The sequence below is a fragment of the Oncorhynchus tshawytscha genome, linkage group LG31 (genome assembly GCF_018296145.1).
Source record: "Oncorhynchus tshawytscha isolate Ot180627B linkage group LG31, Otsh_v2.0, whole genome shotgun sequence".
NCBI lineage: Eukaryota > Metazoa > Chordata > Actinopteri > Salmoniformes > Salmonidae > Oncorhynchus > Oncorhynchus tshawytscha.
In genome coordinates this window covers 24,267,543-24,284,689 of record NC_056459.1, presented here as the reverse complement: position 1 = coordinate 24,284,689, position 17,147 = coordinate 24,267,543, and the positions used below count along the sequence as shown (strand labels likewise).

At 39.9% G+C, this 17,147-nt stretch overlaps 2 protein-coding genes across 2 annotated transcripts; one reads left to right on the top strand and one right to left on the bottom strand.

The window, feature by feature from the left end:
* Window positions 1-2,638: 2,638 nt before the first annotated feature.
* LOC112229473 (GATA zinc finger domain-containing protein 1) lies at window positions 2,639-5,355 on the bottom strand. The gene is made up of 5 exons (XM_024395328.2): window positions 4,566-5,355; window positions 4,283-4,405; window positions 4,120-4,179; window positions 3,838-4,021; window positions 2,639-3,239 (listed from the first exon to the last, which is right to left on the bottom strand). The coding sequence occupies exons 1-5, from the start codon at window positions 4,743-4,745 to the stop codon at window positions 3,049-3,051; spliced, it is 738 nt and encodes a 245-aa protein (XP_024251096.1). The 5' UTR covers window positions 4,746-5,355; the 3' UTR covers window positions 2,639-3,048.
* Window positions 5,356-10,616: 5,261 nt separating this feature from the next.
* LOC112229474 (chromatin accessibility complex protein 1) lies at window positions 10,617-15,228 on the top strand. Its single transcript, XM_024395329.2, has 3 exons — window positions 10,617-10,835; window positions 13,285-13,408; window positions 13,740-15,228. Exons 1-3 carry the CDS (start codon window positions 10,686-10,688, stop codon window positions 13,817-13,819), a joined length of 354 nt encoding a protein of 117 aa, XP_024251097.1. The 5' UTR covers window positions 10,617-10,685; the 3' UTR covers window positions 13,820-15,228.
* Window positions 15,229-17,147: the final 1,919 nt, after the last annotated feature.

Sequence of the window (17,147 nt, the reverse complement as noted above, 5' to 3'; positions counted from 1 at the left end):
GATGTGTCTTTCGTGTAAACATAAAATAAGAGCCCTTCATTATGCAAACGTTTTATTTGTTTAGTATCTAGATAGCTTTTTCCCTAAATAGGCTACTGTATATTGGGGCGGCAGGTAGCCTAGTGCGTTGGGCCAGTAACCTAAAGGTTTCTAGATTAAATCCCCGAGCTGACAAGGTAAAAATATGTCATTCTGCCCCTGGACAAGGCAGTTAACCCACTGTTCCTAGGCCATCATTGTAAATAAGGATTTGTTCTTTACTGACTTGCCGAGTTAAATAAAGGATACATTTAAAAATATATATTGCCACCCAGTGGTGTCTGCGTAATTTGCGCATATAATGGACCAGGGACTGAATGACCTTAGAACGCAACTTCAGTTCCTATCACCTTGTGATGTCTATCTTCTGAAACAAGCCCTTTCTGGTCAAAGATTCCTCAACATTCTTCATAATATTTCTAACCGGGTTGGTGAGACAAACGCGGTAAACGCCTCCCACTCCCTAAATGTTCACTCCCCAACCCCTCTCACTCCTCAACCCCTCCTACTCCACAATTCTTCGCTTCCCAAACCTTCACTCCCCAACCCCTCCCACTTACCAAACCCTCCCACTCCCCAACCCAACCCATCCCACTCCACTCCCAACCCCTTCCACATTTCACTTCTCAACCCTTCACTCCCATCATGATGTACGGACCGTCTCTACTTCTTCATTTTCACCAATCTCCTCGTCGCCGTGGTAACCACCAACCTGGAGGAAAAGATGGCCGACTATGACGACAAGAACTCTTAAGAGTGTTCGCTGGCTAGCGGTAAGTCTGTCACTCTTTCCGTTTCCATGTCACGTTAATGCTATTCATACCAAGGCTCTGTTGTTGATGACAGAGGGGGGTGGGGGTTGTGTGATGAATTGCGTGTCTTCCACATTGCTGTATACTGATTATTACTACAAGCTGCCTTTCAAAATCATCAATATGACCACTCCTCTTTCGTTGTTTTCAATCCCATATTACCATCCTGTGTATTAAGTCCACTCTCCCCGACACACCACACCAAACTCACTCCTCAACCCCTTAATTCTCCCACAGATTATACCGGAAGATACGGGAGTCCTGATGGACCAGGGCAGAAGTGGTGACCAAGACCAACATGACCCGGCACCAGAAGACCTGGAAGAACCTGACCATGGACACCTTGGAGAAGCTGGCCCTTGCCAGTACAAGAGGTGATGATGAGGAACCATATGACTGCAACTCTCCAGGACAAACTATGCAGAAGAACATGGCTGCCTACAGGGAGATATGGCAGGTATATTTCAGACCACGTGTATGTGTTTATCCACAGTATAGTGGAGGGGGTGCACAGCCTGTCGTTCAACATACAGCAAGAGGTGATGATGATGAACCATATGACTGCAACCCTCCAGGACAAACTATTGAATAATGATATTGCCACCGGCCATACTGGAGACATCCTGTCCACCCTCATCACCCTAAAGAAGGTAAGAAGGCAGTGGACATGGCTCCATTCCCCATATAGTGCACTAATTTTGATCAGAGCCTTATGGGTGCTCAATAGATTCAATGACTCTTCCTGGAGTTGTCTATAACCTTATATTTACTGTTCTGTTACTAATGTCAGTTGTGTGTCAAGCTCATCAAATCCAATGTATTTATAAAGCCCTTTTTACATCAGCAGATGGCACAAAGTGCTTATACAAAAACCCAACCTAAAACCCCAAACAGCAAGAAATGCAGATGTAGAAGCACGGTGGCTAGGAAAAACTTCCTAGAAAGGCAGGAGAGGACCAGGCTCTGAGGGGTGGCCAGTCCTCTTCTGGCTGTGCTGGGTGGAGATTTTCAGAGTACATGGCAATTAAGGCCAGATTGTTCTTGAAGAAGTTCAAGCATTCATAGATGACCAGTACGGTCAAATAATAATCACACTTGTTGTAGAGGGTGCAACAGGCCAGTACCTCAGGAGAAAATGTCAGCTGGCTTTTCATAACCGAGCATTTAGAGGTCGAGACAGAAGGTGCGGTAGAGTCAGTAGAAAACAGCATGTCCAGGAGAAGGCAGCACATCCGGTGAACATGTCAGGGTTCCATAGCCATGGGCAGAACAGTTAAAACTTGAGCAGCAGCAAGACCAGGTGGACTGTGGGCAGCCAGGAATCATCAGGCCTGGTAGTCCAGAGGCACGGTCCTAGGGCTCATGTCCTCAACTCAAACAGAGCATCGTCACCTGTTCCAGCAGGGGGATATGCGTCATGCAGCCATGAGGCTGTCCATGGACAGCCAGCTGTCCTACCTGTCTACTTCTACACATGTGGATGTGGGACACAGTAACACTCCCAGCACACACCACAACACAGGCTGAACACACCTTTAACAGCCATTTGGCTTTACTGATTAGCTGAAATGATCTCAAAGATAATGCTAGGTTTCATGGTTAAGTCAGACTGTATGCTTGCTGCACACATTTGCACATGCAGATCAATGTTGACCATGTACTGTGAAATCAAGGGGGATTTTGATTTTTTTATAAAAAAGATTAGAGATTTGTGGGGGGTAAATTATCATAAAGGTTTCAGTGTCCAAAAATATACTCAAAGGGATAACTTGGAAGCTATTAACAGCTTATTTCTAAATAAATGTTCTTTATTTAAAAATGTTAGTTGGTCTCGATCTAATATTCGTTAAACACTTCACATGAATGACACAAATGTCTAAAGAAAATTAAGTTGATTGTTTTAAAAGCATTCTAGTAAACAAAGCTTTTGAAAACGTATTTTCCACATTACTGAATATCAAAGTCAATCCCATGTTTGATGGTGTCACCTCTGGATGATCATTTCATGGGTAGTTATCGTACTGTTCAAGATGTTACATTTAGATTGTGGATGTTTACAAACCAGTTTCCATATTCAAAGACTAATAATGTGTCTTATACAGCCTAAACTTGTCTCCATTATATTACAAAAATGTACATACGTCCGTTAGCAAGCTAACAGACAAAGTTAATATCTTCATGGTAAATGCCCCAGCAGCTAATTGCTGTTGCCAAAAGATTCTTTGATAGCGATGGCTGGCGTGGGTCCAATATGGGTCCAGATGTAGCCTTTCTCTGGACGGATAGGAATGGTTGGGAAAGGACAGCTCCTGGACTTGAAGTACTCCGAGGGGGCGTGGCACACAAACTCCAGGTACTCCATCTTTCTGGGAAAATCCTCCTCTGGACCTATAGAAGTCAGATAATCAATAACAGAGACATTATTGGCTAGTTGTGGTCTTTGAGTCTACTGTGACATTACTCACATTTACACAATGTTCAAAGATAGACATAACTTATTTCTGTATTCTCAAATGTAACTTTAGTCTAATGTGACATAAATTCAGCCTTCTGGGTGGCGCAGTGTTCTAAGGCACTGCATCGCAGTGTGCCACCAGATATTCTTGGTTCGAGCCCAGGCTCTGCTGCAGCCGGGAGGTCCATGGGGCAACGCACAATGGCCCAGCGTCATCCGGGTTTGGCCCGGCAGAGATATCCTTCTCATTGCGCACTAGCGACTCCTGTGGCGGGACAGGCGCAGTATATGCTGACCAGGTCGCCGGTGTATGGTGTTTCCCCCGACACATTGGTGCGGCTGGCTTCCGTGTTGGATGTGCGTTGTGTCAGGAAGCAGTACGGCTAGGTCGGGTTGTGTTTCGGAGGACGCATGGCTCTCGACTCCGTACGGGAGGTCCAGCGTAACCAAATGGATACCACGAAATTGGGGAGAAAAAAAGGCTTTTTTCCCCTCTTTTTCTTAAGTGACATAAATTCAATCATCACTCACCAACAATGTAAGTGGCAGGATCAAACAGGTCCTTAGGACTGGCCTGGGTTGGTATCAACCAAGTCAAGGCTGCACTTTTCTCACAGTATTGGTCCTGGACAAAACCTCTGATCTGTGCATAGTATGGCCTCCCATCATCCTCATCTGTAACTTTGATGACATCTCCTATCTGATAATACACACCCTGCACAATGACAAAAGATGTGGCATACAGATACGTTTGTTATGTTTGCTAACATACAGTACTGAATGATAAAAATAAAAAAAGTGAATGTACTGTACCTTATAAAAGACTGATTCTGATGTGATGATAGTGGAAACAGATTCTGGTGCTTTGATTGGCTGTGGAAGAAATCACATTTTGAGGAGCTTCAATTAGAACAATTGTCTGACAATCCAACACAAGGATGTCTGAGTTCCTGTGTATTGAACCAATGGTACTGACATTTTTTAGTTTGAAGATGTGTCTTCTTCCTTTTCCTTTGGTAGAGACCTTTTTTTCGGTAGCAGGGTTTTTGTACTTGGTGCTCCTCAACCGTGCTGATCTCCTGTGGATCTCTTGTTTAGACTGTGGGCAAGATGTGTCAAATACCAATATGACAATGTGGATCACACATGCCTATATGATTGATCTCTGCTTTGCCTTGGAAGTATAACAGTACGGACAGCCACTAAGGGAAGCACACTCCAGTGCAGTGCAGGCCTATGTATATTTTATATGTGCAAACCTGCTTGCCCCCGACATTATTCTGCTGTGTGTTGGAGGACGCAGAGGGTCCAGATGCTCCACTGCTGGTGCTCTTCCCCGTACAGTTATTGCACAGGATCTCTCCTTGGTTTCCCTTTTTCCACATAGACGATGAGTTTGTTTTGCAGACAGCGCAACATGGTTTCAAACCCAGCGGCATCTTGATAGGAAAATGTAGGCCAGCGAAATGAACGCAGAGGCTAGCTAGCTATTTAGCCAGCTAACTGTATTCTGGCTAACAACATCAGCTACAACAACAAAGCCGCTCTTGACGGACGGACTTAGACAAAAAACTACAGCATGCAAATCAAATACAACCAGCAATAAGCTACATCGATTTAGCCCAGACAGCTAGCTAACCAGTCTGTAAAAATGTCTTCTTCTTTCAAGTTCAGCTAGCTAGTGTGGGCCGCACTAAGCGAAGTGTAATGCTCCACCTACTGTGATGGCGTGTATCGACAGCCTTATATCTAGGTATTATATTTATCTAACAGGCAGGCTTATAAACTATCTATCAGCTACTTCTTAGCAAAAAGGAAGTAAAAAAACAACAACAATCATATTGTCTTAAACAGGAGTACATACTGTTGAGGGTTCGTCAACTATGTTTGGCCTCGGCCCAATTTTTTTCTGAGCTAATAGTCGGCGGGTCAGAACATAATTAGCATATAATTTTAGCACAATGAATTAGCCTACACTACAAATGGAACATGTTTAACAAATCCGATTAGTACATAATAAATTCAGTGACAATAACATATTTTTTCGATCTGATTACGCTCATAAAATCACCATGTCTCTATTCAAATATTATTTGGTCTATTTCTCTGTACGTTGATTGGCGGGGAAAAACAGGTCTAAGTAGTCAACTGTAGGCTGCACTATTATTTTAACGTCGACATTCGTTCTGTTCTTCCACTAATCCAATTGTTTCCTATGGACAGAAAAGAGCAGAGGCTCTGAGCTGTCCGATCAGGTCCAATGTCTACTTGTCGAAAACTTGTTCAGAACAATCATATTGATAGCAACAGAACATGTCGCTCTCAAAACGTATCAAAAGAAAGGTGGATAATGAAAATCGAAGTTTCAGGGAAGAATGTACAGAGAAATGCGCTAATTTTACCATATTTTCCCAATGCCATGCCAGTGTGTCTTATTTGCAATGAAAATATCGCTGTTTACAAATAATTCAATCTCAGACGTCATTATAAATCTAACCATGGCATATTCTAATTTAAACGGGTTAAATCTCCAGTTACAAGGAAGAGGGGAAAATAGTCGTGGACGTGGTGGAAAAACTTGAGGCCTTTACTAGGAAGCTTGAGCTGTTCGATTTGGATTTGTCATCTGGAAGGCTACTGCACTTCAGCACACTGAAGAAACGAGAGGCAGAGGGACAAGGTCGCAGCATTGTCGGAGGTGATGAAAGAGTTCAATTTACAAATTATAACTTTTCCACCAGATTTATATATATATATATATATATATATATAACTCGTCGAGGCCTGGTAACAGATGGTGTATACATCGAGGCGATGGCTCCATCTGCTGGACGTGCCAGGTCTCTACGGGCTCTCCAGCCAGGACTAATTGGGGCTGATTGGGAGCTGGTGAATAATCAAGGGTGGATTGCTCACCAGCTGTGCAAGGCCTATAAAGCTGTCAGAAGGGCCGCACACAGGAGGATTAGGGGAAGTGAGGTGACTTCCATGTGGTTGGATACGGTTACCCGAGCTAAAATGAGGGAGTTGAGTTTGTGTGCACGACAGGAAGACCCGGAGCCCAGGAGAAGGTATCGCGGAGAGGGTCTCATGGGGGAGACCTGTTCTTTTTCTTTTTGATTTATTATTTAATAAACACCCTTGAAACTGAGCTAATCATACTCCGTCTTTATCTGATCTGGTCTGCCACAAAATATATATATATATATATATATACACACACACACTACCGGTGAAAAGTTTTAGAACACCTACTCATTGAAGGGTTTTTCTTTATTTTTACTATTTTCTACACTGTAGAATAATAGTGAAGACATCAAAACTATGAAATAACACATATGGAATCATGTAGTAACCAAAAAAGTGTTAAACAAATCCTTTGCCTTGATGACAGCTTTGCACACTTTTGGCATTCTCTCAACCAGCTTCATGTGGTAGTCATTTCAATTAACAGGTGTGCCTTCTTAAAAGTAAATCTGTTGAAAGTACCATATTGACAGTACCTAAACAAATTATCTAATGATTCTGCCTCTTCACAGCAAAATCTGCAGAGCTGGGAAGGTTGCATCCTTCATATAAATAACATTCTTTTAGTTATTGAGAGAACTTTGTATAATTTAAGTTGAGAAATTCTACATTTTGAATCTGGTGTCGTTTTGCGTATCAGTTCATAAACCATATACCATGGGATTGGTACGTCAAAGATCTCTTCCCAACTATTTTGGAATCTTTATGGTACAGCTGTCATTTTTTTTTACATAAATTAAAATGATATATTTTCTTATCACAATATTCTTTAACCAATGATGATCTTTATTGCAGGGCCAACAGACCAGTTCCTTACTTCTTCCCCCGTCCACTTTCCTTTTCCATTTTTTGCGGTAATGCTGCAATTAGTTGGTTGTAATTTTGGGTAGAGCAGATATTTCCATATGTTTTTGATAGCTGCAACTCTTATTGTTTGTAAAGTCAAATTAAAAGGAAGATTATTGTTGAAATGAATTACTCGACTGATGTAGGTTTTCTCCATCTGTTGCTGTGCAACACTTGCATAACAAGTTAGCTATATTTTCAGCACCAGGCACTGTTCACCTCCTACTGATTGCACGGTGGCTGCAGCTTTACCTTTCAGAACCACAAAATGGTCCGCTGCCTGCTTTATTATATGACTGTCTCCTGTATTCTCTCTCGTCATGAAATAAGTTAAAATGCAACTTTTGCCTTATTTAGGGAGAGTAACTTCCTTCTTGAGACATTGCATTTGGGAGTGTTTGCATCTCGAGTCCTTGACTTTTTTTAAATTATTTTTTTATTTTTTATTTAATGAAAAGAAATATATATATATATATATTTGGGGGGCAAATAATATTTCTGGTGGGCCAGATTTGACCCGCGTGCCGCAAGTTGGGTAACCCTGCTCTGTTGGTAGAGATACTTGTTAAGGATTTCGGGGGAAATTATTGATAATATATATAAATTAAAAGTAGAAGGAGCCTTTATTAGATCGAGGAGAAAATGGATTGAGGAGGGAGAACAGAATTCATCCTATTTCTTTAGACTTGAGAAATTTCACTAAAAATAACACTATCTGTAAGTTAAACATTGATGGTGTTATTACAGATGACTAAAAATGAATCGCTAAATACTGTAGCAATTTTGACAGAAAATTGTATAGCTCTACGTACTGTCAGGAATCCACAGATATGTTTTTTAACTCACTGAATAATGTTCACTATAAGTGATATAGAATCTAAACAGTGTGATGAACCCATCAACGTTGAAGAGATTATAGAGTCTATCAAACACCAGGTGTTGAGGGAATTACATCAGAATTTTACCAATTATTTTCTGAACAAGTAGCTCCCTTCCTATTTGAAGTCTTTTTAGAGAGTATTAAAAACAATGTTCTCCCTCTTACAATGAGTCAGGGGTTAATAACACTGATACCTAAGCCTAAAAAAGAAGTGTTGCTCATCGATAACTGGCGTCCAATTTGTCTTCTTAATAATGACTATAAGATATCAGCCTTACTTAAAAGAATTAAAGACGTCCTGGATGCAATCATTGATGAAACAGTCTGGCTTCATGAGGAACAGACATATTTCTAACAATGTCAGACTAGTATTAGACATACTTGACTACTTAGACCTAATAACTGAGGATAGCTTCATATTATTTTTAGATTTTTATAAAGCATTTGACACAGTAGAGCATCAGTTTCTCTTCCACTCCCTTGAGAGACTTGGCTTTGGGGATTTTTTCTGTAAGGCTATTAAGACTATCTATGCAAATGGTAACAGCTCTATCAAATTGAAATATGGCACCTCACCTAGATTTGAGTTAAAGAGAGGAATTAGGCAAGGTTGTCCTATCTCTCCGTACCTGTTTTTATTAATCACCCAACTTCTTGCAAATTCTTTAAATAATAGTCCTGTACAAGGTATTTCCATAGCTGGTAAATAAATTATTATAAGCCAGCTGGCTGATGATACTACACTTTCTCTGAAAGACGCTAACCAAATTCCCATATCGATCAATGTGATACAATCCTTTTCCAAAGCGTCTGGTCTATATCTCAACATTAATAAATGTGAACTCATAGCTGTCAAAGATTGTGTGACACCTTCATATTATGGTATTCCAGTAAAAGAAGAACTTACATATTTAGGCATAACCATTACAAAGGATCAGAAGTCTAGAGGCTTACTAAATTTTAACCCTCTTATTTTTTTTAAAAACAGAAGAAGCTAAATCAATGGCTACAGAGGGACTTATCTTTAAAAGGTAAAGTCCTAATAACCAAGGCTGAAGTTATCTCTAGACTAACATATGGTGCTCTATCTTTATATCTTGACAGTAAAATAAGCAAGGAGAGAGACCAGATGCTTTTCAACTTTCTTTTGAGAAACAGTACCCATTACATTAGGACAACTGTTGTAATGAACACTTATGAGAATGGTGGACTGAATTTTCTGGACTTTACTACTTTAAATAATACTTTTAAGATCAATTGGATAAAACAATTCTTAAGAAGACCCACTTCTATCTGGAATTTTATTACTCATCATGTCTTCTCTACTTTGGTGGCCTTAACTTCATGTTGTTTTGCAATTATAATAGACAAAGTTTCAGTGAAACTTTCTGCTTTTCATCGGCAGGTTTTCTTGTCATGGTCCTTAATTTATAAACACAATTTTTCTCCACACAGATATTATATATGGAATAATCGGGATATATTGTATAAAGATACTTCTTTGTTTTTAGAATATTGGGTTCTGAAATAATATCCTATTGGTGAGCCAACTGGTAAATGCAGAGGGTCTTTTACTCAGTTATAAGGAATTCTTATCACTTTACAAGGTCCCTGTAAAACCTAAAGATTTTGCATGTGTCAAGACCTGATCCTCAGAGCCTACCTTCTATTGACCCTGTTGACTCATCAGTAGGAAAGATTTGTTTCTCTTTTGGTCCATTCAACAACAGAGCGATATGAACCTTGTCTCAGCAGGATGTTGTATGTCATGCCTGGAATGGATTTATTGATAATATCTGTTGGGAAAAAGTTTGGATGTTGCCACACACATACCTATTAGTTAACAAAATTAAGGAAGTTTCCTTTAAAATTATTCATAAATATTATCCTGCCAACCACTATATGAAGAAGTTTAAGGAAAACATCAACTCAAATTGCTCCTTTTGTAATGACCACCCAGAAACAGTGTTGCGTCTTTTTTGGCATTGTATGCATGTAAGAAAACTGTGGCAAGACATCAGTAGATTTATAATTGATCACATTTATGAAGATTTTACACTATTGTGGAGAGATGTACTGTTTGGATTCTTTACATACAATAGAAATAAGCTGAAACATTTTTATGTAATTAATTTAATTAGTCTTTTGGCCAAATTTCATATACACAAATGTAAATTTACAAACAGAAAACCACATTTTCGTACCCTACAAAAAGAAATTGAACTGTATTTTAAGACGGTTAAATGCTCTACGAACAAAAAATCTGTTCGAATTGTAAGTATATGTATGTTCCTTAAGGTCCTTGTGTAATTGTAATGTGATATTGTACCCCCTAGCCCCGCCCCTAGCTCGATTGTCCATTGTTTGTAATCTATGTATGCTTGTGTTCCCTCGTGCTTTATGTATTGATTTATTGTTAAAAAAAATGTTTTAAAGTAGTGTGTGGGGAAAAAAAATGTCATAAATTAATTAAAAATAAATAAAAATTTAAAAAGGATTTGGGGGGAAATGGAAGAAAAAAATTAACCACGCCCACGTCATTGCTCTTAAAGTAGCGGGGTACTTCCGCTCTTCGCAAGTGTTTATCAACTGTGTGCCCTTACTACTGAGAAACATACTTGTCAAGATGTCGAGCAACGTGGAAGAGAAAGTGAATCATGCATCTAACAGCAAAGGCATCTCTCTTCCAATGACTCGTGTGAAACTGATCATGAAAAGTTCTCCCGACGTCTCAAGCATCAACCAAGAGGCTCTTCTCCTCACCACAAAAGCAACAGTAAGTTTAGTTCAATCGGCAGTTTGTTTATTGGTTTAGGTATGCTAGCTAGCTAACGGTACGTATTAGCTAGGCCTACAAGGTCATTTTGCAGTAAGGTCTGAAATGAATGTATACATATACAGACAGTACTAGCTATCTACTTTCATAAATTGGGACTTTAATCTCGAAGTTTACTGTACTTGTCAAGGTAGGTAACTAACCCTGAATGGCTGTAACAGCTAGCTAACTAACGTTCACCCCGAAGTGACATTACGGTTGCACATAAAGTGGAAATATATTTGGCTGTAATTCAAACCAGAATAGGATGTACAGTTATCCCGTAATGAATGCAGGGCCTAAAATTAACACCCGCCAAATACGGGTAGATTTAGGCATTGGCTAATTCACTAGCCATGTTGGCGGGGTGGCCACACTCGTGGCTCTTCAGTGTGAGCGTTTAATAAAATTAATCAAGTGTGTGTACGCTGTGATTTATATCAAAATAAATGCTGCAGTTGTTGTGTTAAAAGTATTTCTCCCGTTTTTGTTTCGTATCTGGTCATGCACAAAGATCTGAATCCTAACGTCAAATCTATCCCACTTCCCGCAGCAACACTGCCCGTATCTACCGGTCACAGTGGCTGTTATTCACAAACGTTTTAGTCTGGACTCCCAAGTGGCGCAGCGGTCTAAGGCACTGCATCTCAGTGCAAGAATTTTATTTGTATTTTTATTTCACCTTTATTTAACCAGGTAGGCTAGTTGAGAACAAGTTCTCATTTGCAACTGCGACCTGGCCAAGATAAAGCATAGCAGTGTCAACAGACAACACAGAGTTACACATGGAGTAAACTATTAACAAGTCAATAACACAGTAGAAAAAAAGTCTAACATGTAGGATGTGTAGACCGTAGAAGCTGTTTTTCAGTCCTCTTTGATGAAGCTTAACCACGGTTTGCATCCAAAATATATGTTCAGCTCTGCCCACAAATTTTCTATAGGATTACGGTCAGGGCTTTGTCATGGCCACTCCAATACCTTGACTTTGTTGTCCTTAAGCCATTTTGCTACAACTTTTGAAGTACACTTGGGGTCATTGTCCATTTGGAAGACCCATATGCGGCCAAGCTTTTACTTCCTGACTGACGTCTTGAGATGTTGCTTCAATATATCCACATTTTCCTGCCTCATGATGCCATCTATTGTGTGAAGTGCACCAGTCCCTCCTGCAGCAAAGCACCCCCACAACATGATGCTGCCCCCCCGTGCTTCACAGTTGGGATGGTGTTCTTCAGTGTGCAGGCCTCTTTTTTTTTTTTTCATACATAACAATGGTCATTATGGCCAAACAGTTCTATTTTTGTTTCATCAGACCAGAGGCCATTTCTCCAAAAAGTACGATCTTTGACCCCATGTGCAGTTGCAAACCGTAGTCTGGATTTTTTTTATGCCGGTTTTGGAGCAGTGGCTTCTTCCTTTCTGAGTGGCCTTTCAGGTAATGTCGATATTGGACTCGTTTTACTGTGGATATAGATACTTTTGTACCTGTTTCCTCCAGCATCTTCACAAGGTCCTTTGCTGTTGTTCTGGGATTGATTTGCACTTTTCGCACCAAAGTACATTCATCTCTAGGAGACAGATCGGGTGTCCTTCCTGAGCGGTATGACGGCTGTGTGGTCCCATGGTGTTTATACCTGCATACAGATGAACGTGGTACCTTCAGGCATATGGAAATTGCTCCCAAGGATGAACCAGACTTTTTTTTCTGAGGTCTTGACTGATTTCTTTTGATTTTCCCATGATGTCGAGCAAAGAGGCACTGAGTTTGAAGGTAGGCCTTGAAATACATCTACAGGTACACCTCCAATTGTTTCAAATGATGTCAATTAGCCTATCAGAAGCTTCTAAAGCCATGGCATCATTTTCTGGAATTTTCCAAGCTGTTTAAAGGCACCGTCAAGTTGGTGTATGTATATTTCTGACCCACTGGAATTGTGATTCATTGAAATAATCTGTCTGTAAACAATTGTTGGAAAAATTACTTGTCATGCACACTGTAGATGTCCTAAACGACTTGCTAAAAATATAGGTGACAAGAAATTTGTGGAGTGATTGAAAAATTAGTTGTAATGACGCCAACCCAAGTGTATGTAAACCTTCGACTTCTTCAACTGTATTTATATTCCAGACTCTGACTTTGCTCTTTCTACCATTTTTTTTATTTATTTGATGATTTGTGTTTTTTGGGTGGTGGGGATCGGGAGCGTTTCCCTAGACTTGCGATAACATCTGTGGAATATGTGTAGTTGACCAATAAAATGTGATTTGCCCCTCAACTTACTTTACGTGGCTGTAGTGTAACCTCCATCAGAGCCTTGTAAAGAGAAGACTGCCCTTCATCCTAATGGTGTCACTGGTAATGATATGGAACTGTCCCATGTAATAAGTTGATTCATCTCTCTTCTAGGAACTGTTTGTTCAGCACCTAGCTCTGTCCTCATTCAATAATGGATCAGGGAAAGACCAGACCCTCTTGTACAGTGATCTGGCCAATACTGTTGAGGAGAAAGAGACTTTTCAGTTTCTCACAGGTAAGAACTCTCTCACAGATAACCTTCTTTACTATTATGTATTGATTTTTACAAAAGAAATTCACTCTTTATGCGATGCGCAATGAAGAGACCACCGGAATAATTATCATTTCATTACCATAGTGAATTATTGTAATGTTTGTAAATTAATCCCATAAGGGATGGGTTGCCAACTGGTGATTTGACACTTTTTATTTTTTTTTATGAAATGTGATTTGATACATTCGTCACCACCACCAGTTGACTGCCCTTCTCGTCTCTCTGAATGAACATGGGCTATCATGACACTGAGAAAGCAAATATTTTTATCTGTTCCGTTTAACGTTTGCAGATATCCTACCAAAGAAGATCTTGGTTCGGGATTACCTGAAGCTTCTAGAAGAAAATCCAATTGAGGAAGCAGACAATTGAAGCGAAACCCCTTGAAGCAACAGTGGTTGTATTGCTAGCATGGAGTCTGAATATTTTTCTCCAACTCATTCCTGAAGTAGACCACATTCATACCACTTCCATTCAATGGCATTGTGTAGGCCTACATCTTGATCTGAGATTTACTAGAGCATATCATGTTTTCTACAATTAAGTTGCCTAGTCATCCGCATGCTGAGCATCCAGTTTTGGGTCAGAAAGAATTAGTATGTGAAATGACTACAGATAAAGCGTTAAAATCAGAATGATATGTTACCCCCCCCTCCCCGCCACAGCAATAACCTGCTGCCTACGAGGGAAATCTCTGTACTCCCCGGGTTTTGATGCCAGCTGATGCAAATAGTGCACAGAGATGAGGGATTTCATTTGTTTTGGGCATTATGTTTTACAGGAGACCTTGAACGAAAGGGGGAACAGATCTTTTTCTTTTTTCAACAATGTCTTCCATACAAGCGATGCAGTTCTCAGGTCAAAATACATTTCTCGTTGGTTGTATCCTTTTTTATAAAGAGGAACACCTATGCACAGTCTTTGCTAATGGACTTTTATTCCTATACCCAATGAAATCTGCAGAAATATAGACATGCAAACTGATTTCTTACAGCGTTTGGCGTTTGAATGGGTTATGTGACTAAGGAATATACAGACTTTAGATTTTAGCTGTGTTTAGTGTGATCTATTTTCTATACTACTCATAGGTACTTTCAGTCCTGGGTGGCTGCAGGCAGCACTTATTTAAATCTTCTCTTATTTTTTGTAACAGCTCTTCTCCGATTGCAATGTAAGTTATGCTACAGTAGGCATTGCCATATTTTTAGGTTTTTCATGTGAAATAATCAGACTTAATACGTTTATTGAATCGAAGTCTAAATATTCTGTGTGCCATGAAACTACAAAGCAAGGTCCTGTTATGTGATGTCTCAAGAATGCACTGAACTAAGTAGCCTAACTGTCCCATTAAATCATAACTTAATCATATTCTGTTAACTCATACCCAAATAGATGTTGACTCATCCTATACTCCTATTTGTGGCCAAAGCATAAATTGAAGGGGGAAAAAACAAAGAAACCCACCTCAAACTCAATTGCATACACCTGACAGCACATCTCATCGGGAGGATGAGCTGGCCAATCTACTCGCACCATTATGTTAGGGTACTTAACTTGATAACCATTAAATTACTTTGTTTTCCTTCCTTCAACAAAAAAAATCGCTCATATTGGAATTATAGTTCATATTTAATAGAAATCAGGTAACACTGGACAGTTTAACAGCTATAATATTTTTTTTCTACAAGGGTGAAAAACAGCAATTCCGATCCCACCCAACTACTGAGACTTGTCTTTTGTACCATAGTTTAGTTTTATTAATAAATTAAATCCTCTTTGTGCTACAGACTATTCATCATTCCCTATTTTTGTTGAATTACTGTAGATACAAGTTTTTGCCTCGTTGCAACAATGTTATGCCATACACAGCTGTACTTCATTCAATAAAACATCTCTTTATGGTACAGGTCTGCAGCCTGGGAGTATAAACAGATTTTATTGCCATCAGAATACCCCTGATGCTGTAGGTTTTGCACATGTTTTTCAAGTCGGAGTTGCATGATGTAAACACCTCTCTAGAAGGGATGCCACGTGGTCTTTCCTGTTGATGGAGTCCTTTGTTGGCAATGTGCTCCTTTATACTAGAAACACATCAGTCACAAAAGGTTCTTATAAATCTAAGAACGGGTTCCTAGTTGATTGGTTCAAGCTGTATCGTACTAGAAAGATGTGGGGAGGACTGAAGCCGTAGAATATTTGCATTTATTCAGGTGCCGTCTGGATAAATGTTCCCGCTGTGTTTGGACCCCTCTGTGTGACAGGTCCTGAACATAAACTGTTCTCTCTGCTTCTGCATGGCAAGCGGTACCGGTTCATCAAGTTTGCCACTAGCAGACTCCTGAACAGATTCTATACTATATTGATTGCTTCACTGTTGGGTTTAGAGCTTGCAAGAATGGCATTCCATTGTACTTGTGCATGTGGCATTAAAACAAGACTAGTGGCTGATCATGCACGACTTCATACACTAGGAATTCAACCATTCTGGTTTGGAGCAGAAAGCTCAATATTACCTTTCCTCTTTGTTCTCGTACTCCCCTATTCTGCTTGCACAAACCCCAAGAGGAAGTTCGCTCAATCACCTTTGATCAACTAACTTCTACAACCATTTCATTTCTCAATAGTATTACCTTGCCTATAATAACAAATAATCACTGTTGAAAAGTACCCAATTGTCATACTTGAGTAAAGATACTTCAATAGAAAATGGCTCACGTAAAAGTATATGTTTAATTTAAAATGCAAGCCAAACAGCACAATTTGTTTTAATTTATAGATAGCCAGACATAATTTAGTGAGTCTGCCAGATCATTGACAGTAGTGATGACAGCGCGTTCTCTTGATAAGTCCATGAATTGGACCATTTTGCTGTCCTGCTAAACATTTGAAATGTAAGAGTACTTTTAGGTGTCAGAGGAAATGTATGGGAGTAAAAAGCACATTTTAGTTAGGAATGTAAGTGGAGTAAAAATAAGTGAAAAACAAAAGTACAGATACCCTAAAAAAAACTACTTTAGTAGTACTTTAAAGTACTTTTACTTTGTTTATTTACACCACTGGTAAAAGGGCATTAATATGACTGCTTGAATATTCCCTCTAGGAGCAAAGCCTAGCACAAGCCTACTGCTGTGCAAGCCAACTATCAATCCTGGTCCTGCCCGCACCAGGCACTCAGGAGGAAACAGGACAGGCAGAACTCAGCTCGTTGTTCTATCCTGGAGCAACTACACCACAATGGAACTGGACCAGTCTTGTTCCCCAGCCGTGTTTGTATTAGCATGGTAAGTGAGGCTGCTGGGCTGAGGAGTAATGTAAAGGTCATCATTATCTAGATAAGTGCAGCTAGAAACAAAACAAGGCCAGCACTGAATCATTCATCCAGGAAGACATGAGCCCACAGGACTCTTTGTTTTGGACATTGCGTTAAGTTCACAGCCACTTTTATCCGTTCTTCAAAAACTCACCTACATTTTCCTGTGTATTCTTTCTGTGTGCTAGTAGGGTGGTCTAATTAAACAATAAGGCCTGAGGTGGTGTAGTATATGGCCAATATACCACGGCTTAGGGCTGTTCTTAGGCACGACACAACAGAGTGCCTGGATACAGCCCTTAGCCGTGGTGTATTGGCCATATACCACAAACCCCAGAGGTGCCTTATTGCTGTTACCAACATAATTAGAACGTTGTATTTGTTTGTTAT